This window comes from Pseudophryne corroboree, chromosome 9, assembly GCF_028390025.1.
Source record: "Pseudophryne corroboree isolate aPseCor3 chromosome 9, aPseCor3.hap2, whole genome shotgun sequence".
NCBI classification, from domain to species: Eukaryota; Metazoa; Chordata; class Amphibia; order Anura; family Myobatrachidae; genus Pseudophryne; species Pseudophryne corroboree.
In genome coordinates, this window is record NC_086452.1 from 457,873,471 (window position 1) to 457,894,953 (window position 21,483).

General features: G+C 47.7%; 2 protein-coding genes and 1 non-coding gene across 11 annotated transcripts in view; 2 read left to right on the forward strand and 1 right to left on the reverse strand.

The window, feature by feature from the left end:
* GRIP2 (glutamate receptor interacting protein 2) overlaps window positions 1-13,491 on the forward strand; it is a 594,020-nt gene extending 580,529 nt beyond the window's left edge. For all 8 annotated transcript variants that reach the window (XM_063941247.1, XM_063941246.1, XM_063941244.1 and 5 more), the window contains one exon: window positions 11,210-13,491. In XM_063941247.1, the coding sequence (XP_063797317.1) occupies window positions 11,210-11,377 (168 nt within the window). In that variant the 3' untranslated portion in view covers window positions 11,378-13,491. The remainder of the gene's footprint in view (window positions 1-11,209) is intronic.
* LOC134959313 (U5 spliceosomal RNA) lies at window positions 1,027-1,141 on the forward strand. The gene has a single exon (XR_010187362.1). It is a non-coding gene; the product is annotated as a U5 spliceosomal RNA (small nuclear RNA).
* Window positions 13,492-14,933: 1,442 nt separating the features above from the next.
* The window catches only part of SLC6A6 (solute carrier family 6 member 6), a 120,748-nt gene continuing 114,198 nt past the window's right edge, over window positions 14,934-21,483 (reverse strand). For both annotated transcript variants that reach the window (XM_063941252.1, XM_063941253.1), the window contains exon 14: window positions 14,934-20,224. In XM_063941252.1, coding sequence (XP_063797322.1) covers window positions 20,096-20,224 — 129 coding nt within the window. In that variant the 3' untranslated portion in view covers window positions 14,934-20,095. The remainder of the gene's footprint in view (window positions 20,225-21,483) is intronic.

Sequence of the window (21,483 nt, forward strand, 5' to 3'; positions counted from 1 at the left end):
CTGAGTGGGGCAATGTAACTGGCACTGAGTGGGGCAATGTAACTGGCACTGAGTGGGGCAATGTAACTGGCACTGTGGGGCATGTATCTGGCACTGAGTGTGGCAATGTATCTGGCACTGAGTGGGGCAATGTATCTGGCACTGAGTGGGGCAATGTAACTGGCACTGAGTGGGGCAATGTAACTGGCACTGAGTGGGGCAATGTAACTGGCACTGAGTGGGGCAATGTAACTGGCACTGAGTGGGGCAATGTAACTGGCACTGTGGGGCATGTATCTGGCACTGAGTGTGGCAATGTATCTGGCACTGAGTGGGGCAATGTATCTGGCACTGAGTGGGGCAATGTAACTGGCACTCTGGAGCATGTATCCGGCACTGTGGGCCATTTTCAGTGGCCACACCCCTTCTGGAGCATAGCCACACCCCCTCTGGTGTGTGACCACGCCCATTTTCGCCACGCGCGCCTTCGGCGCACGCACATGCGCCAATTTCCATCTTGCCCTGGTCTCCGAAAACCCTAGTTACGCCTTTGCTAACAAGCAATGCACACACGCACTGACGTCACTAGTGTAAGTGTAAATAGTAATAATGAGCTTATTTATCTTCTATGGGATGTTGTCATTGTAATAAGCAAGAGCCGGGATCGGGGTTTTCCTGTCACCTGGCAACAGCCTAAAATGTTCTGTGTATGTACAATGCATGTCCCGAGCTGTGAGAGGCTGCAGAGAGTTATGTGGTTGCTGACTCTCCTGCTCCCACTAGTGGCAGGATCTCTTACTGCACTGAGCGGACACGCGTGTCTCATTTGCATACCCATGATGCACCACGGCTGCCTGCACTCGTTTCTGGCTGATTTATTTCATGTTTGTAATTAGTGTAACACAATGAAAAGTCGCTGAGGGAATCGTGACTGAGTATACTCCTTGCAGTGATTATATGTAGTGTACAGTGTGAGGGTGAGTGCGCTCTCAGTGAGTGAGAGGGGGGCCGCGTCTGGCTGCACCGGGGCTCCGTACAGCAATGTGTATACTCTGGTTTCTCTTCAGATCGAATAAATCTTTCGCCTTTTACTAAAGATTTCCGTGGAGAGGAACAACCATGAGTTTCATACAATTTTTTGATGCCCGGCGGCTGCTGGGCTTGTTCTCTGGTCAATGATAGAACTGAATGGGGTTATGAGATTAGTGTGTCTACCATCGATTAAGGGATTGCCCTTTGAAAGAGGTGGATGATAACGGATGTTTCTATGCAACTTGACTGCAAATGGATTCTAATGCAGCAGCTGACGGAATCTTACAGAGACGCCCACTGGCAGCTTCTCTAACCTGCAACTGTGTGTAAATGGTTGCACCATCGGACATCAGAATGGCCGTCTGTGCCAGTGCAACTGCGGACAAAGATGCAGACGCTGGCCGCGACACGCCTGCCTTTTACCACCCAGGAATGCATTGCCCACTGAAATGGTGTGTGTGCGCCTCCAGTGCCACTTGGCACACAGCCAGGTGTCCATCTCGGACCGGCAGAGAGCACCACCCCAGCACGGAGATAGAGCAGCACATACACAGTGAGTGACTCACTCACTGCTCAGTTACCAATAGCTGCCAGCCAGCATCAATGGTTTGGTCCATGTCTGAGCATCCGTAGAGTTGCTCTAATGTCTGATGGGTTGGCCGACGTCCAGTTGACGGTGGGTCTTTATGCACATATTGGCGGATTTGCGCAGCACCAGGTGGCGTCTCATTGGCTGCGGCAATGGCATAAAGACGCGGTAGCAGCCACTATTGGAAGCGCACCCACCTCTGTATCACCCCAGAGGTAAGTACAGTGGGAGGAAAAAGTAATCGTCGGGTTCTCAGACATCAATGGCAAAAGTATCCACTATCGATAATTCTAAACCGCCGGAGATCTGCTTCCAAGTAAGTAACTGCTGCACGGTATCCGTTCACATGGTCGACCATGTTATGGTCGACAGTCATTAGGTCGACCACTATTAGTCGACATTGACACATGGTCGACACATGAAAGGTCGACACATGAAAAGGTCGACATGAGTTTTTTTTCTTTTGGGGAACTTTTCCATACTTTATGATCCACGTGGACTACGATTGGAACGGTAATCTGTGCCGAGCGAAGCGGTAGCGGAGCGAAGGCACCATGCCCGAAGCATGGTGAGCGAACGCGGTGCACTAATTGGGGTTCCCAGTCACTTTACGCAAAAAACGACACCCCAAAAAGTAAAAAAACTCATGTCGACCTTTTCATGTGTCGACCATGTGTCCATGTCGACCATGTCAATGTCGACCAATATTGGTCGACCTAATGACTGTCGACCATAACATGGTCGACCATTCATACCGGAACCCTGCTGCATTGGGGCACACTGTTCAGTCAACATTTTAATAATTTCAACATGATGTATGTAAACAATATACCCAATTTCTCTGTCCTCCATCTGGGGGACGCTGCGCCGTTACTTGTGGGTTAGAGGTGTGTGGTAGAGGAGTTTGGCACAGAATCTATCAAAAGCTGACTCCTCCCCCCTCTAACCCCTCCCATCTCCTTCCTGCTCAGCCATATTCAGTTTTAGTTTTGTGCCTGTGGAGTACAGACAGTTTTTATTTCTCCTTAGATTTTTTATTTTTTTGCTTTATTCTCAAGTACCTAGTCCCTGTTTACAGGTGACAGGTATAAATGGAGTGGGTTTAGTACCCCACTCCGGGCTGCTGTTGGAGGCCACCATACTTTGGTCACTGGGGCCTTTAGGAAAAGAGATCTGCAGAATAAGGTACAGGACAGCCACAATCTGTCACTGACAGTATTGGGCTGTCCCCTTGGTTATTATTATTTCTTTTATGTATGCAGACCCCCCCCCGGAGCGTGCGACCATCCGCTGGCCAGCCGCCCGCCGTGTCAGAGATTTTTCCTCAGTGAGAGTGACTGAAGGGTGGTGGGGGCGTACAGTGGTCAGGTCCGGGAGAGTGTTATACACCCCCTGGGACCAATACCAAGCTACCGCGACAGCAGCTGGGTGTAGCGGCGTGCGGGAGCCGAACTTCCGGTTTCGCCGCTGAATAGAGACAGCAGTTACGTCAGGCGTGCAGGGCCGTCTTCCCGCCCAGCTCGGCCCGCGCGCGCTGCTGTACAGCTTACTGGCGCCATCTTCTCTGCCTGCAGACGGGGGGACGCTGTGCTACAGGCACATACACGGAACAAGGAGGTTTTTTTTTTTCTTTACACATCTAACTGCAAGTATAAATCCTAGTGGGGGATCGCAGTCAGACTTAGTGGGGACACTAAAGATAACTACTAGAACACTGGGCTAGAAAATTATAGTACATAATCAGAGTAGGAAATGGCCAGTAAACCGGACAAACCTACAAAGGGCAAAACGACCTCAGTGGTTTATTTTTCCTGTTCACAGTGTGGCACAAAGCTGGCTAAGGGTAGTGCTGACGCAGGTACCCTCTTACTTCGTTCTCTGGTGCATCAGTGGTAGATCAGCAAGGCAGTTCCACAGATCAGTCTATGCCCCCTTGGGTCAAGAACATGGTGGATGCAATTTCAGATTTGCGTCAGTCTAGGACGGAGGCAGAATTGGCTCAGACTCAGGTGGAGCCTCTGTGGGCCCAGAATATGGGAAAGTGTCTTACTGATTTAACTCAGTCTTTAAATAAGTTTGTAAATTCTGCCAGAAGTTCGGCTGCTACTAAGCGACCGCAGCCGTTACCCGCTATAACGTTTCCGGGAGAGGAGTTGGATTCTCTGACATCTCCATTGGAGGAAGGGGAGGTAGATCCTGAATGGGACGAAGTTTCGGCTTGGGAAGATGAGGAGTTATCTACTAGTTCAGGTGTTAGATTACTAATAGAAGCCATTCGTCAGACACTTAATATTCAGGATACGGCAGTGGCCGAGACTTCCTCTTCCTTCTTCAAACGACAGAAGAGACAGGTTACTGCCTTTCCTTCTTACTCTCACTTTGCGGATATTTTAAAAGAACCCTGGCTTAAACCGGATTCTCGTTTCCAGGCTCCTAAAAAATTAAAATTTCTATATCCTTTTACGGAGGAAGATACAAAATTTTGGGAGACGGCCCCAAAGGTAGACGCTCCTATCTCACATTTGGCAAAAGCTACGGTTATTCCTTCGGTACAGTCTGTGACTTTAAAAGACCCTACCGATAGGAAGATAGAAGCATTACTAAAATCTATGTTTTCTTTATCAGGTGTCTCTCTCCGTCCAGTTCTGGCGGGTGCCTGGGTGCTTAAAGCCGTGGATGAATGGCTTGCACAGGTTGTATCTGGGATGCAGGCGGACGATCCGTCGGAAGCCATTCAATTAGCAGAACAGATTTCGGAGGCTCTTACTTATGTGGCGCTACAGTCCCGTGTTTCTGCCTTAACAGTATCCGCAAGACGGTCTCTTTGGCTTAGGTTTTGGAATGCTGATTCGGATTCAAAGCAGACCTTGACGGCAGTTCCTTTTGAAGGCGAGTTTCTTTTTGGTTCGGAGTTAAAGAAGATTATTTCAGATACTACTGGAGGAAAGAGCCCTTTTCTTCCATCTGCTCCTCACAAACCGAAGCCTACAAGATTTCGGTCCTTTCGTACGCAGGGCAGAGGTAGCTTCCAATCCTATCGTGCCTTCTCCAGATTTCCACGAAGGGGATCATTCAGAGGTAGAGGATCTCAGGCTACTCGCAGACCGGCCAGTAAGCCTGCCGACAAGCCTGAGGCATGACGTTTCAGGTCTTCCGGAGGGATCAAAGAAGTTTGGGGCTCGCTTACTTCAGTTCAGGGAAGTGTGGCTCCTATCGAAACCAGATCGGTGGGTAATGGGGGTCATTTCCAGAGGATATATGTTGGACTTCGAAGAGACAGTCCCAACCCGACTATTCGTCACACCTCTCCCAGACGATCCCTCCAGACGTCAAGCTCTCCTTCAGGCAACAACAACCTTATTACAAAATGGAGTAGTCCTTCCGGTTCCATCTCCTCAAAGAGGTCGGGGCTTTTACTCGGGTCTTTTTCTCGTAGACAAGCCGGATGGTTCGTTTCGACCCATTCTGAATCTGAAAGCTCTCAACCCGTACCTCTCATCCCAAAAATTCAAGATGGAATCCATTCGCTCAATTATCGCAGCCATGGAGCCAGGGGAATATTTGGCTTCAATAGACATAAAAGACGCCTACTTACATGTCCCAATTTGGGTAGGACATCAATCTCTTCTGAGATTTGCAGTCGGTCCGTGGCATTTTCAGTTTCGGGCCCTTCCCTTTGGTCTCTCCACGGCTCCCCCGGGTTTTTACAAAAGTCATGGGTCATGTCGTCTCAGTTCTCCGTTGCCAAGGGGTCAACATCACTCCATACTTGGACGACCTGTTGGTCAAGGCCCCGTCAGCGGAGATTCTCACTCAGAACCTGCGTCTAACGACAGAGACCCTACAGTTGTTCGGGTGGATAATCAACTTTCCAAAGTCGTCTTTACTCCCTTCACAGAAAATGGTTTTTCTGGGACTTTTATTCGACACCAACAGCCAGAAGGTGTTTCTTCCTACGGACAAAATTCAGGATTTGCAGTCCAGAATCCGGACCCTGTTACACTTACCGGTAGTATCGGTCCTCAGATGCATGCAGGTGCTGGGCAAGATGGTGTCCTCATTCGAGGCAGTCCCATACGCCAGATTTCATGCCCGACCTCTTCAAGCTCAGATTCTCAGCTGTTGGGCTCGGACGGATCCACGTCTCGAATTGCAGTTGATCCGCTTGTCGGTAAAGACTCGTCAGTCGCTCCACTGGTGGCTTCACAGTCACAATTTGAGGAAGGGTGCGCCGTTCACGGTCTGGTCTTGGATGATGGTCACCACAGACGCAAGCCTCAGCGGTTGGGGAGCAGTGTTCCAGACTCATCATTTCCAGGGGCGCTGGAACAATCAGGAGTCAAAATTACAGATCAACATTCTGGAATTGAGGGCGATCCGGTATGCACTCATTCAGATTCAAACAATGGTACAAGGTCATCCAGTTCGTGTGCAGTCCGACAATGCCACGGCGGTGGCTTACATCAACAAACAGGGAGGAACTCGCAGCTGGTCCGCAATGAGAGAAGTCGCTCAGATTCTCACGTGGGCGGAACGTTGGATTCCTGTGATTTCAGCAATTCACATTCCAGGAGTCGAGAACTGGGAAGCAGATTTTTTGAGTCGTCACACGATTCATCCGGGAGAATGGGAACTTCACCAGGAAGTGTTTCTCTCTAGTGGACCGCTGGGGAATGCCAGACGTAGACCTGATGGCGTCCCGGCTCAACAAAAAACTTCCTCATTACGGCTCAAGGACTCAGGATACTCAAGCATTTCTGATCGATGCTCTAACAGCCCCGTGGCAGTTTCAGCTGGGTTACGTGTTCCCGCCAATTCCATTGCTTCCACGTCTACTTCAACGCATTTGGCGAGAAGGTCTCGCAATAATTCTGGTGGATCCAGATTGGCCGCGTCGACAGTGGTACACTCTTCTACGCAGCATGGTCGTCGGAGACCCCTTTCACCTCCCTCTGCGACCAGATCTTCTTCTTCAAGGACCTTGTCGCCACCCAGATTTAAATCGGCTGGCTTTGACGGCTTGGTTCTTGAATCCAACATTTTGAAAGCAAAAGGTCTGTCTCGTTCGGTTGTTCAGACGATGATTCGGGCTAGAAAACCGGTGACTTCTGGCATTTACCATAGGGTATGGCGTATTTACATTGCTTGGTGTGAAAAACGGGGCTTGACTCCGCATTTGTTTAGACTTCCTCGCCTGCTCTCTTTCCTCCAGGAGGGTCTCGATAAGGGCTTGAGGCTTTCTTCCCTGAAGGGTCAGGTTTCAGCCTTGTCGATTCTTTTTCAAAAGAAACTAGCGATCATTCCAGAGGTTCAAACATTCCTGCAGGGAGTACTTCGAATTCAACCACCTTTTGTTCCTCCCTGGGATTTAAACTTAGTACTTACGGCCCTTCAAAACTCTCCATTTGAACCTTTGGAATCTGTGGAACTACGTTATCTAACGCAAAAAGTTGTTTTTCTTTTAGCTATTACCTCAGCTAGACGAGTGTCTGAGTTGGCGGCTCTTTCTTGCAGGCCGCCCTTGTTAGTGTTTCATGAGAACCGGGTGGTTCTCCGGACTAAACCTTCTTTCCTTCCAAAGGTTGTTTCAGCATTCCATTTAAATCAGGACATTGTTCTTCCGGCTTTTACTCCGTCGTCTTCTCCTGGAGAGAATTCTAAATTGGCCCTCCTGGATGTTGTTCGGGCCTTACGTATTTATTTGGATCGCACGGAGTCGTTTCGTCGTACGGATACCTTACTGGTTTTGATTGATGCTCCCAAACGAGGTTGGCCGGCATCCAAGAACACTGTGGCCCGTTGGGTAACTTAGGCCATCAGACAGGCTTACGTGTCTTCGAATGTTTCGGTTCTGGACTCAATTAGGGCTCATTCGACTAGAGCTGTTGGAGCCTCTTGGGCTGTTTGCGGTGGTGCATCTATTGAGCAACTGTGCAGGGCGGCGACCTGGTCGTCAGTCCATACTTTCACAAAGTTTTACCGTTTTCATACTTTTGGTTTGGAGACTGCCTCGGTTGGGCGTCGTATTTTACAGACTGCTATGCAGTCAGCGTCTCCCACCTCTCATTAGCTTGCTTTGGGAAATCCCACAAGTAACGGCGCAGCGTCCCCCAGATGGAGGACAGAGAAATAGGGATTTTTGTTTACTTACCCTAAAATCTCTTTCTCTGAGTCCATCTGGGGGACGCTGCGATCCCTCCCATGGTTTTGTCTGGTTAATTGGTTGTTTTTTTGTTCTGATCTATCTCCTTTGGCTTGGCTAAACGTTAACTGAATATGGCTGAGCAGGAAGGAGATGGGAGGGGTTAGAGGGGGGAGGAGTCAGCTTTTGATAGATTCTGTGCCAAACTCCACTACCACACACCTCTAACCCACAAGTAACGGCGCAGCGTCCCCCAGATGGACTCCGAGAGAGAGATTTTACGGTAAGTAAACAAAAATCCCTATATCTCCTATCTATCTATCTATCTATCTATCTATCTATCTATCTATCTATCTATCTATCTATCTATCTATCTATCCTCTGTGCTGGGCCTCAGCTCTTGTGGTCAGTCCTTTGTTTCAGTTCTCTGTTAGTTGTTATGTATTCTGGCACAGTTTCTGCATACCAGGGATTGCGCTATTTCAGCCATAGAAATTGAAGCGTCATTCCGGGTATCGGAAGCGCTTGCTCTTGGTATCTTTAGCAATGTATACAGGGGGGTGTAGTTGGGATCCCAGCAGTCAGAATCCCGACAGCCGGGATCCCGAATGTAAGTATCCCGGGGAGGTTGGTATTAGGCTGCGAGAAGGGAGGGTTAGGGTCAGGCTGCGAGAAGGGAGGGTTAGGGTCAGGCTGCGAGAAGGGAGGGTTAGGGTCAGGCTGCGAGAAGGGGGGGTTAGGGTCAGGCTGCGAGAAGGGGGGGTTAGGGTCAGGCTGCGAGAAGGGGGGGTTAGGGTCAGGCTGCGAGAAGGGGGGGTCAGGCTGCGAGAAGGGAGTGTAAAGGGTCAGGCTGCGAGAAGGGAGGGTTAGGGTCAGGCTGCGAGAAGGGAGGGTTAGGGTCAGGCTACGAGAAGGGAGGGTTAGGGTCAGGCTGCGAGAAGGGGGGGTTAGGGTCAGGCTGCGAGAAGGGGGGGTTAGGGTCAGGCTGCGAGAAGGGGGGGTTAGGGTCAGGCTGCGAGAAGGGGGGGTTAGGGTCAGGCTGCGAGAAGGGGGGGTCAGGCTGCGAGAAGGGAGTGTAAAGGGTCAGGCTGCGAGAAGGGAGGGTTAGGGTCAGGCTGCGAGAAGGGAGGGTTAGGGTCAGGCTACGAGAAGGGAGGGTTAGGGTCAGGCTGCAAGAAGGGAGGGTAAAGGGTCAGGCTGAGAGAAGGAAGGGGGAGGGTCAGGCTGCGAGAAGGGAGGGTTAGGGTCAGGCTACGAGAAGGGAGGGTTAGGGTCAGGCTACGAGAAGGGAGGGTTAGGGTCAGGCTGCGAGAAGGGAGGGTAAAGGGTCAGGCTGAGAGAAGGAAGGGGGAGGGTCAGGCTGCGAGAAGGGAGGGTTGGGGTCAGGCTGCGAGAAGGGAGGGTTAGGGTCAGGCTGCGAGAAGGGAGGGTTAGGGTCAGGCTGCGAGAAGGGGGGGGTTAGGGTCAGGCTGCGAGAAGGGGGGGTCAGGCTGCGAGAAGGGAGTGTAAAGGGTCAGGCTGCGAGAAGGGAGGGTTAGGGTCAGGCTACGAGAAGGGAGGGTTAGGGTCAGGCTGCGAGAAGGGGGGGTTAGGGTCAGGCTGCGAGAAGGGGGGGTTAGGGTCAGGCTGCGAGAAGGGGGGGTTAGGGTCAGGCTGCGAGAAGGGGGGGTTAGGGTCAGGCTGCGAGAAGGGGGGGTCAGGCTGCGAGAAGGGAGTGTAAAGGGTCAGGCTGCGAGAAGGGAGGGTTAGGGTCAGGCTGCGAGAAGGGAGGGTTAGGGTCAGGCTACGAGAAGGGAGGGTTAGGGTCAGGCTGCGAGAAGGGAGGGTAAAGGGTCAGGCTGCGAGAAGGGAAGGTAAAGGGTCAGGCTGAGAGAAGGAAGGGGGAGGGTCAGGCTGCGAGAAGGGGGGGTTAGGGTCAGGCTGCGAGAAGGGGGGGTTAGGGTCAGGCTGCGAGAAGGGGGGGTTAGGGTCAGGCTGCGAGAAGGGGGGGTCAGGCTGCGAGAAGGGAGTGTAAAGGGTCAGGCTGCGAGAAGGGAGGGTTAGGGTCAGGCTGCGAGAAGGGAGGGTTAGGGTCAGGCTGCAAGAAGGGAGGGTAAAGGGTCAGGCTGAGAGAAGGAAGGGGGAGGGTCAGGCTGCGAGAAGGGAGGGTTAGGGTCAGGCTACGAGAAGGGAGGGTTAGGGTCAGGCTACGAGAAGGGAGGGTTAGGGTCAGGCTGCGAGAAGGGAGGGTAAAGGGTCAGGCTGCGAGAAGGGAAGGTAAAGGGTCAGGCTGAGAGAAGGAAGGGGGAGGGTCAGGCTGCGAGAAGGGAGGGTTAGGGTCAGGCTGCGAGAAGGGAGGGTTAGGGTCAGGCTGCGAGAAGGGAGGGTAAAGGGTCAGGCTGAGAGAAGGAAGGGGGAGGGTCAGGCTGCAAGAAGGGAGGGTTAGGGTCAGGCTGCGAGAAGGGAGGGTTAGGGTCAGGCTGCGAGAAAGGAGGGTTAGGGTCAGGCTGCAAGAAGGGAGGGTAAAGGGTCAGGCTGAGAGAAGGGGGAGGGTCAGGCTGCGAGAAGGGAGGGTTAGGGTCAGGCTGCGAGAAGGGAGGGTTAGGGTCAGGCTGCGAGAAAGGAGGGTTAGGGTCAGGCTGCGAGAAAGGAGGGTCAGGCTGCGAGAAGGGAGGGTTAGGGTCAGGCTGCGAGAAGGGAGGGTTAGGGTCAGGCTACGAGAAGGGAGGGTTAGGGTCAGGCTACGAGAAGGGAAGGTAAAGGGTCAGGCTGCGAGAAGGGAGGGTTAGGGTCAGGCTACAAGAAGGGGGGTAAGGGTCAGGCTGCGAGAAGGTGGGGTTAGGGTCAGGATGCAAGAAGGGAGGGGTTAGGGTCAGGATGCGAGAAGGCAGGGTTAGGGTCAGGCTACGAGAAAGGAGTGTCGGGCTGCGAGAAGGGAGGGTAAGGGTCAGGCTACGAGAAGGGAGGGTTATGGTTGGGCTACGAGAAGGGAGGGTTATGGTTGGGCTATGAGAAGGGAGTGTTAGGGTCGGGCTGCGAGAAGGGAGGGTTATGGACAGGCTATTAGAAAGGAGGGTCGGGCTGCGAGAAGGGAGGGTTAGGGTCAGGCTACGAGAAGGGGGGGGTTAGGGTCAGGATGCTAGTGTGTTTTCAGGGGATATCCCACAAATATTCTATAGTAAATATGACTCTAAATAAATATGAATTTCCTCGGACTTATAATATCCTTAATATGGCTGCCTCAGCCTCTGTGCTGTGCGACAGCTGACTAGTGCAGTGATAGGCTTCATACTATTGAATATTGGCCCAGTCCACAAAATGGCTGCCAGATGTGTGTAGATGGTGTACTATTACCTGTCAGGCGAGCAGCGTGATCGCGGCAGTCATCCCGGTGAAGTGTGGAGGTTGTGTATGTGGTGAATCAGCTGCTTTACGCAGTGTTTTCAGAAAAATAATTGACCCCCTTGTATTGTGTGTCCTCCATGCAGGTGAACCACGTGCGCACACGAGACTTTGACTGTTGCCTGGCCGTGCCTCTTCTCTCCGACGCCGGGGACAGGCTGGACCTAGTGATCAGTCGAAACCCTCTGCCAGGGGGCGAGCGGGAGACCCTCAAACACACCTTGGAATCCAAGACAAGCACAAAGACCCTCTGAGGAGCTGAATCATTTACCCTCACCCACCACCCCACCCAGTCTGAGTATTTGACCACTGTAATGGGACACGCGGGCGCAGTATTGCCCAGCTGGTGACTTCCTGCACAGATAAGCTTCACTATTTATTTTTTTAATACCTATTTTCGGCACTTATAAATTAGAAAACACTTTTTCACTTTTACACTTTAGTGTGTTTCCCCACGTGTGTACCCCCCTCCTCCTTCTCATGGTGCTATTATTATTGGTTTGTGTCTGATCTGTTCCTGATCATATTGATTAATCCACCCCCTAAACTTCACCCTGTCCAAGGGAAAATTGCTCACGCCGTGGGGTTGAGGCGTTTCCCTCTGTCGTGTTTGTAAAGCTGTTATTGCGTTATATAGTGAACGTTACTGTTGCACATTTATTCTCCCAAATGGCACTGTTTTTGTTTTTTTATTTACACTAATGCACTTTGTCTTCTCACTTTTTTTTTTATATCCTACACTCCTCACTTTAGTAGTGCACAGAATGCGCACCGTATACCATAGGTCTCCAAACAGCAAAGTGACGCCAAATGAATGCCAATCTCTGGTTCCTGTAGGCAGCCTTTATCCTTTGCAAAGCAGACACACCCAGATTCCTAGACGCCCCAACACCTACCTACACACACACGTCCAATCACAAGTCTCTATTCCCATGATGCATTGCCACCAAGGCCCACTAGCGTGCTCACTGATTGCCAATCTCTGGTTCCCCATGCAGCCTTTATCCTTTGCAAAGCAGACACACCCAGATTCCTAGACTAATCCCCCCCCACCACACGGCCGACCACATGTCTCTTCTCCCATGATGCACTGCCACACAGGCCCACCAGCGGAGTCACTCTATTAACGCCTTACTTGGCACTGATATCACACTCAATTCCAAGAACTGTGAGTCCCTACTTTAATCCCCGTCACTTTTGTCGTTAGTACCCCTGGCTGCCATTTTGTCTTTTCCCCGTCTGGCGCTCTCGTGCCTGTTGTGAGTGGTTACGTAGCACGCGTCCTCATATTTATTTTTGCTATTGCAGATCCTATTTTTAACACTTGCACTGCCAGGGGTGAGAAGGCAGAAACGCACTCTGAGGGTAGCGTGTTTTAGAAAACAATATACCTCCCATTTGTATGTGTTCTGCGTCCGCTGACTGACTGAACCAGTGCAACGGAATATAGACATCCGTAGCCAAAGCACTGGTTCATGCCTGGAAAATCGACTGGATGATATTTTAAATAGAATTTCCCTAAGCCTTGTTAAAATTCCCCTTATTTTCAGATGTTTTAAGTGCAAATGTCATGTACCCCAAGGGGCAGCAGCCATTTTGTGTGCTGAACGAGCCTTCACAGGACGCGGCCTGTCTGTTCGCTAGGAGAAAGGGGCATTACTGAGGCACTTTGGGCGGCATTACTGAGGCACTTTGGGCGGCAGTCTATAGGTTCACTAGGAAAACGTTGCGAATTCATAGGATGCAATTTCATGTATATATACAAAGTGCTTCCATGACACGGATCCAGCGAACGGATTGGCTGCATCCCCGTGAATATTTGTCCGGCCCACAAAATGTCTGCCTCCGCTGTGCGTAGGTGATAAACTGTTTTTCACCAGGGCAGTGGTTTTTTTTTGTTGCCATAGTAGCGGATGTACCTACCGTCCCAACAGAACCAGCACGGTCCGCGTTTTGCCAGGTGCGTGTTCTGTGCCATAGCGGGTACTGAAGGGTATTTTTATATGCAATATTTGTGGGTACGGAGATCCCTATTTTGGGTTTTTAAATGATGCATTTAAACTGAAGGCTTTAAAATTAATTTCCTTGTACCGTTTTTCCTATGCATTCTCAATGATCTCGTCCAGTCTACCCGCATTACGAAACGAGTATTTTTATCTGTAATGAGTTTAAAGCAACTGAACTTGTAAAGTATTTTTCTACAGATTTAGGTATTCTTATGTACTCCAGAAAGCACAATACGTTACGGCGACAGGATCCGGAGAACTTTATTTTACTCCTGTTTTGGGCACATTTGTAAATATTCTTTTCTGTATTTAAAAGAAAAATGTGGATAACTGGGTTTTTATTAATAAAATATGGAATTTTACCTGTGTACGTGTGTATTAAGGGCTATGACCGCAGGATGCCAGAGGATCATTTGTATGTGCTATCTGGGAGTCAGGAATTTCCACTGATGGGTAGTAACAGAAGGCGATGTGGAGTCTCTACAGAATGACTTATTTAAACATGAAACCTGGGCGTCTAAATGGAGAATGAGGTTCAATATAGAAAAAATGCAAAGTTATGTATTTTGGGCACTTGCATCCTACACTCTCTAAATGGGGAATATATAGGGGTAACTCTGGTGGAAAAAGATTTGGGGGTACTCATTGATAATAGGCTTAATAACAGTACACAATGTCAAAATGCAGCAAAGAAGGCAAGTAAAGTGCTTGCGTGCATAAAACGGGGCATAGGGACAAGGATGTAATCCTGCCGCTGTACAAATCATTGGTACGTCCGCACCTGGAATATTGTGTTCAATTTTGGGCACCACATTATTAAAAAAAGATATCGGTGAACTCGAGAGATTTCAAAGGCGAGCTACTAAATTGATTAAAGGGTTAGAGACACTGGAGTACGAGGAATGGCTTACTAGGTTAAATATATATACACTAGAAAAGAGGCATCTAGGAGACATTATTATTATCTTCAAATATGTAAAGGGTCATTATAAGGAGTTAGCAGGGGATTTGTTTATTAAAAGAACTCTGAATAGGACGCGTGGGCACTCGCTGAGGCTAGAGGAGAGAAAATTCCGTACACAACGTAGGAAAGGGTTCTTCACGGTAAGGGCAATAAAGATTTGGAACTCCCTGCCGGAGAAAGTAATAATGGCGGACTCTGTAAATTCATTAAAAAAATAAATCGGACAAATTTCTAACTGAAAAAGGTATCCAAGGCTATAGCATTTAACATAGTGACATTATATATCTGGGAGTGATAAGAACCATAGTTGTCAATTGGTAATAAGCCATTACTCCAGCAGGTGCATTATAATATGAACAGCTTAACACAGAATACAGGTTGAACACGATGGGCATTTTGCCTCTTTTCAACCTCACTATGTAACTAGGACTAATACATTATACTCATATTCTCATCATCCCATCCTGGGAATGTCATGGAAGCCGGATTCCTCATTTATACCGTGTCCCGGTGATTGTGTCAGGTAAGCATCCTTTGGGACAAGTAGCCGGATGCCTACAGCCATGTGAGTACTTTTAGTTTACTTGTACAGAAGGCTTGCAATTAAATGTCCTATTTATTATAGACCTTTGCGCACAAGAGCCAGAGAAGGAAAAAACTAGGTATTCTCCTTTCTGGATAGACGCACAATTCAGCACGATTTCTGCACAATATCGTTGTTCTGTCGCACTGGTCGGTGTAATCCCAATTTCTGCTTTTGTACAGTGATCTGGGTGTTTAGCAATGGGGCATCTGCTGGGTAAGTGGGCAGTCTTGGATAATAAAAGCAATGACTCATAATGATTTAAATCCGTTTATTACTGATGTTGATTACAAAAGCCTCTAACATTACAGGATAAATCAGCAGATACAAAGGTCTATGTAGAAAGTGCTTTTTGCTCTCTCACGGCTGGGAAATACCCCCAGTAACGATGGCGCTTAATCTCCTGCTAGGGTCATGTGACTGTGGCAGAACAGGTCTCTGCTGTAACTGCAATTAGATGACTTTCTGTATTTTATTGCAAGACAATTTTATCAATGTAAAAAATACCTCATGTTCACACCTACTTATAGAGGTTCCCATACCTGATACAAGGCAATTTTCTTTTGCACACCCAACTGTATGCCCAATAGAATGTAACCGGTGGCTTTACTGTGGCCAAAACCTCTAAAGTGATATTTCAATGTTACTTTGTTCCTGTGTGTGCGGGAAAGTTCTATCTTTGGCGGAAGCCGTCTGTTACAGCTCGTGCACGCCATTTAAACCACAAAGAAAAGACGGTGATTTGTGTGGTGAACATTATTAAAAAAGTTCACTTATTATTTTATAGGGATATTTATAAAATAACATTTTTTTTTTAAATATTGCGCATAACACAAAATAACATTTGTTTTTCTTTGTTGTTCAAATGCTGCGAATATTATTTGTTAGAGGAAACTTCATCAGGCTATACTGGGTGTCCTGGTTTATGGAAGCATTATCTAGGAAACATTGCAGCAGCTGCTGCTCACAACTGCCAATAGGACAGCCATAAGAGTCTGCTGCTGCCGCCTCACATCCTGTACTCGTGTCCAAAGGACAGAGCCTCTATCTAGGACAGAGGTTTATTCTATGCCCTTGTAAAGCTTCTATGTAGTTGCTGAGACAGTAGACTTCTGATCCTACGTCTGAAGTAATGGGAGTTGTGTCTTGGTGTGGTTCCCTTTCCTGAGATAACCCGGAGTGTTTCTCCTGACGAAGGTGGTGTCTCTGGTCCATAAGTCTGGAGTAGAATGTGCTGGGGAGGATGCGGATGAGAGGTGAAGCCTGGTCTTTCAGTGAGGAATCTGAGTGATGGCACCGTAGTGATTGTGCACTTTTTTTATGCATTTAGTGTTGTTGGTGTATTCAGCTCTTTGGCTATATATATATATATATATATATATATATATATATATATATAATTTTTTTTTTGTAACTGTACAGCTTTGTAATGATTACTAGCTGAAACCGGCCAAAGGTTTACTGGGCTGAACGTGTTGCCCCTTTTCACTCCCTTACAGGCATTGCCATATTTTCTTTCCAATCAGCCAGATTGGACAGATAATCTTCTAAGTGTGTAGGGCCCTTTAGGTGTCTCAAAATCCTTGCTTAGTGGGTGGCTGCAAATAACTGTCAGTTTCCAGACCACCCAGCAGGTCACATGATCCAGGTCATGCACAGGCAGAGTTCACAAACTATCATGTTTGCCAGAGCACAATAGTGATGCATTGTAATTGGCTGCTGGACGTTTTATACATAAGTAACCAATTACAGCAGCAATATAACTTTGCATTCTCTATGGGCCAAGAGCTGAGAGAGCGGCATCATCAAATGTAACTCTTTAGTTCCCTCTGTTCTGTTCATCTAATAGTACCTGCAAATTATATATTAACTTACTGACTCATGAAGCCTTATGATTAAATTGCCTGAAGAGCCTGGACTTTCTATTCATCTTTCTGACTAGTGGCAGTAGTGTGGTGGGTCTGCGGCCTCCAGAGGGTAGGAATGGGTTCTTGTTTTTTTGCTGGTGGTGAAGCTTTTGTGCAAAATGATCCACCTAACGCGTTTCCTGTATCCCTGAGTAAATCCTCTGCAGACAAAGCCAGGTGGAAGAATATAGACACAAGGCTATTAAGTCACCAGTACATAAATTACACAAAATAAACCAAGTTATAAATGGAAAAGGGCACAAACTGCACATTGTTACATGCAATGCTTTAGAGAGCTACACAAAACCGCTAATACAAAATAGAGCTATCATCCGGGTTCCTTCACAGACACATTTTGTGTACATTTTTTTTCAACTATTAGAAAAAGCTTTGGGAATAGTAAAAAAAAAAAAAAAAAGAAAAGTAGTCATTGAAAAAAATGGGGAGAGAAAAAAAAGAAAGCGTCTGAAGAATTGTCCAGAGAAGGGAACTTATAAATCACAAATCTGCACTAACTGTATCCTGTGAAAAGCTGCAGCAGCCAAAACTGAATCTGCAACAGTGCGTAACCATCACTGCGGATTCCACACAGCAGGATTTGACGCTCACCCGCTTTCTCTCCAGCACATGCCACTCCGGCACAGTCTGGACCGCCACGAGAGAGGTAACCACACCAGGTAGTACCTCACTCGCAGATATATTCATACAACTTGTGGCAAGTAAAATGTATGAGGCTGATTACAGCACTGACCGTTTATCCCACAGTCTAATTATACAGTAAAAATGTTTTACGCTGATGGGTCACCTGCAAGAAGGTTTAATTCAGATATAATAAAGTCTAATCAGAGGAATCATAAGGGGATAATATAAAGCCTTAGAACCGCTTTGCAGTATTTTACATAAACATCCTATTGTATCGTCTTTATATACCACCTTGTAATCTGTCCTCTATAAAATCCCACCATTAATGAAACATTTTGCAGAATTAACCACTCGTCTCCTCCTGCCCCAGTGCCATAGACCCAAAATAACAAATATTTGGTGCGGAAGTGGTTCTCAAACAATGGGGCAGATGTACTAAGCCTTGGATGGAAATAAAGTGGAAGGTGATACGGCACCAGCCAATCAGCTCCTAACTGTCATTTTTCAAACCCGGCCTCTAACTTGACATGCGCTGATTGGCTGGTGCATTAATCACTTCTCCAGGCTTAATAAATCTGCCCCAAAAATCTGCCCCAATGCCCGGATTCTGTGGGTGGACTATGCCTCATGGATTCCACCAGTGCAGACAAGTCACCCTATAATTCAGGACTTTTACTTTGGCTTCCTATTCAGACTCTGTATCTGAAGGCAGCGTGAGTAAAGACAATGGATAATTATTTCCTGTCTGCATAACACTTCTGTAAATCAAAGTCCACGGTTACAGATCACCAGCTGCTGTTAAATGGTTGATTTATTAATGGATCCTTATGAAGCCAAGCCAATTTCTGCAATCTGCAGAGTAACCACAAGGTGGCAATAGAGGAATCTACCTAATTTTTCTTACTTTTGAGGGCTGGAGGAGCAATCCTTCCCACGGCTTGGACTAGTAGGTATACTTAATGCTTGTGTGTGGCTGTTATGCTTTTATCAGATAAGCAGCCATATAATACAGGTATTTCATGCACGCATTATGAGCAATCAAAGAGCCGTGAAGGGAAGAAAAACAAGTTTTGCAAATAAAAAAACCCCCCAAATGATATTAAAACTAGTTTCAAGGCTCCTGTGCCGATTCCTACATTGTTTGCACAAACTATATATAATTTACCTCATTCATATCCTGCCAAGAACAAGGGCATTGGAAGCTTGCAATAATTTATATATCCCCTTTTGTTAGAAATTAAAAGTAGTGATGAGCGAGGTTCGGTTTTACTCGGTTTTACTCGGTTCTCAAAACGGCATCTTATTGGCTATCCAAAACACGTGACATCCGTGAGCCAATAAGATGCCGTTTTGAGAACCGAGTAAAACCGAGTAAAACCGAGTAAAACCGAATCCGCTCATCACTAATTAAAAGTGATACTTTTTAATTACTTTTGGTACTTTAATTGCAAAACGTCTCCATTCGCACCTGTTTCCCATAGCACCTGCTCGTATTGAAACTCCTCAGTGTCTGGTTTCAGTCTGCGGGAGTTCCGGCACCAGCTTGGGCCGCCACACAAAACTGACGGCCAGGTCATCAATATCACTTTCTATCCGGTGTGCGGTAAAATAATAATGCTGCTTTCCATATAAAATGCAGAACGCTACAGGTTAGAATCCACTAATTCAGTGGTTCACCGTTCCAGCCTTCAAATGCCACTAACAGGTCATGTTTTCTGGATTTCTTTAATCATGCACAGGTTTGTTAATTTATGTTGCTTGGTCAATAGTTAACCCACCTGCTTCCACAGACCGAGATCCTAAAAAAATGACCTGTTGGGAATACACGAGACGAGAACCACTGCTAATTTGTGGAAGGGGGGAAAAGGCCTTTACCCCAACACCTGTCACACACCCTGGTGACAATGACCGTTTCCAGCGGGTGGATTCTGCTTTGGTTATTGAGGAACAAGTTTGCATGGAATATATTATCGTACATCAGAACTGTACATACACAATGCAGCATTTAAAAAAATAATAATAATTTTTGGGTCTCCGTAATTAAATTCTTCACAGTTTTTAAAATTAATTGCTTAACAAAGTTTCCCAAACACTGCTACTGCAGTCCAGGGCTGAAGGATATCCATGCTTGACTCAATTAGTACCTCAGTCAATTTAATTTAACCATCTGGGCTCAAGAATGGATATCCTTAAACCTGGACTGTAAAGGCGGAGTTTGGGAAACTCTGGTGTAAAAGATTGCAACTCACACAGCTGTGACATCACCCGCAGTGACCAATCAAAGGTCGGTTTTCATTTGGAAACTTGTATAAGACTAATGAAAATTAATGTCTCTTCGGTTTATATAGTTGTTTTTTCCCATAGGCCTATATCTTTTTGGTTTTCTTGAATAAAAGCTATAGAGCAGGAATAACCAAATCTTGGCTCTCTGGCTGATGTTGTACTACAAATGACAGCATGCCCCGACAGACGAAGTTTTGTAGTTCCCCAACAAGCTGGCTCATTACGGGTGGCCACCTCTGCTTCAGGTTTGTCAGTAAAACCCTTGTTACTTTTCCGTTGTCACATTTTCAATACAAGTAATAGACAATTAAAATGTATACTGAAATATATATATATATAAAAAAATTAAATCTTTAAAATCTTTGTGATATGAGGCTGTCTCTGCACAGAGAGACCAGGAACTCACTACAAAAGGTTATAAAATACGCACTTGCGCACACATATTATACAACGTTCTCTACAAGAGCCGACGAATCAAATGCTAGTGCAAATAGAGATCTCCATAAACCTGAATCTAAGGAGAGGGTTAGTAAACAGCCTGGACGAAGGGATTACCTCCCCGGACAAGGAGGAGGCTGGGCGCTCGGTCACATCATGGTTTCCACAATGACGTGAGTGGGTTTCATGTGACCCCCATTTGGGCAGAAGGGAGCGGTGTTCTCTGAGTCCTTGGCCCAACGATTGATCTCTTTCGGAGCTGTAAGGGATTTGATTCTCTGCGGAAATACAACAAAAGTTCAAATAAACATCCTATTAGTTTTTGATTCTTTCTCTGACGTCCTAGTGGATGCTGGGAACTCCGTAAGGACCATGGGGAATAGCGGGCTCCGAAGGAGGCTGGGCACTCTAGAAAGATTTATGACTACCTGGTGTGCACTGGCTCCTCCCACTATGACCCTCCTCCAAGCCTCAGTTAGATTTCGTGCCCGGCCGAGGTTGGATGCACACTAGGGGCTCTCCTGAGCCCTTAGAAAGAAAGTATAGTTTAGGTTTTTTATTTTCAGTGAGACCTGCTGGCAACAGGCTCACTGCAGCGAGGGACTAAGGGGAGAAGAAGCGAACTCGCCTGCTTGCAGCCGGATTGGGCTTCTTAGGCTACTGGACACCATTAGCTCCAGAGGGATCGACCGCAGGCCCAGTCCTTGGTGTTCGGTCCCGGAGCCGCGCCGCCGTCCCCCTTACAGAGCCAGAAGCAAGAAGAGGTCCGGAAAAACGGCGGCAGAAGACATCAGTCTTCACCAAGGTAGCGCACAGCACTGCAGCTGTGCGCCATTGCTCCTCATGCACACTTCACACTCCGGTCACTGAGGGTGCAGGGCGCTTGGGGGGGGGCGCCCTGAGCAGCAATAAAAAACACCTTGGCTGGCAAAATACCACAATATATAGCCCCAGAGGCTATATATGTGGTAAATACATCTGCCAGAATCCAGGAAAAAGCGGGAGAATAGGCTGCGGAAAAGGGGCGGAGCTATCTCCCTCAGACACACTGGCGCCATTTCTCCTTCACAGATCCGCTGGAAGGAAGCTCCCTGGCTCTCCCCTGCAGTCTACACTTCAGAACAGGGTAAAAACAGAGAGGGGGGGCACTAAATTTAGGCGCAATATATATATATATATATATATATATATATATATATTATAAAAAGCAGCTATAGGGGACATAACTCAGTTAGTCCCTGCATTATATAGCGCTCTGGTGTGTGCTGGCATACTCTCACTCTGTCCCCCCAAAGGGCTTTTGTGGGTCCTGTCCTCATTCGGAGCATTCCTTGTGTGTGTGCGGTGTGTCGGTACGGCTGTGTCGACATGTTTGATGAGGATAATGATGTGGAGGCGGAGCAGATGCCTTTAGAAGGGATGTCACCCCCTGCGGGGCAGACACCTGAGTGGATGGGCTTATGGAAAGTAATGAGTGCACGTATAGACTCCTTATATAAGAAAATCGACGACATGCCAAATGTGGGACAGCCGACTT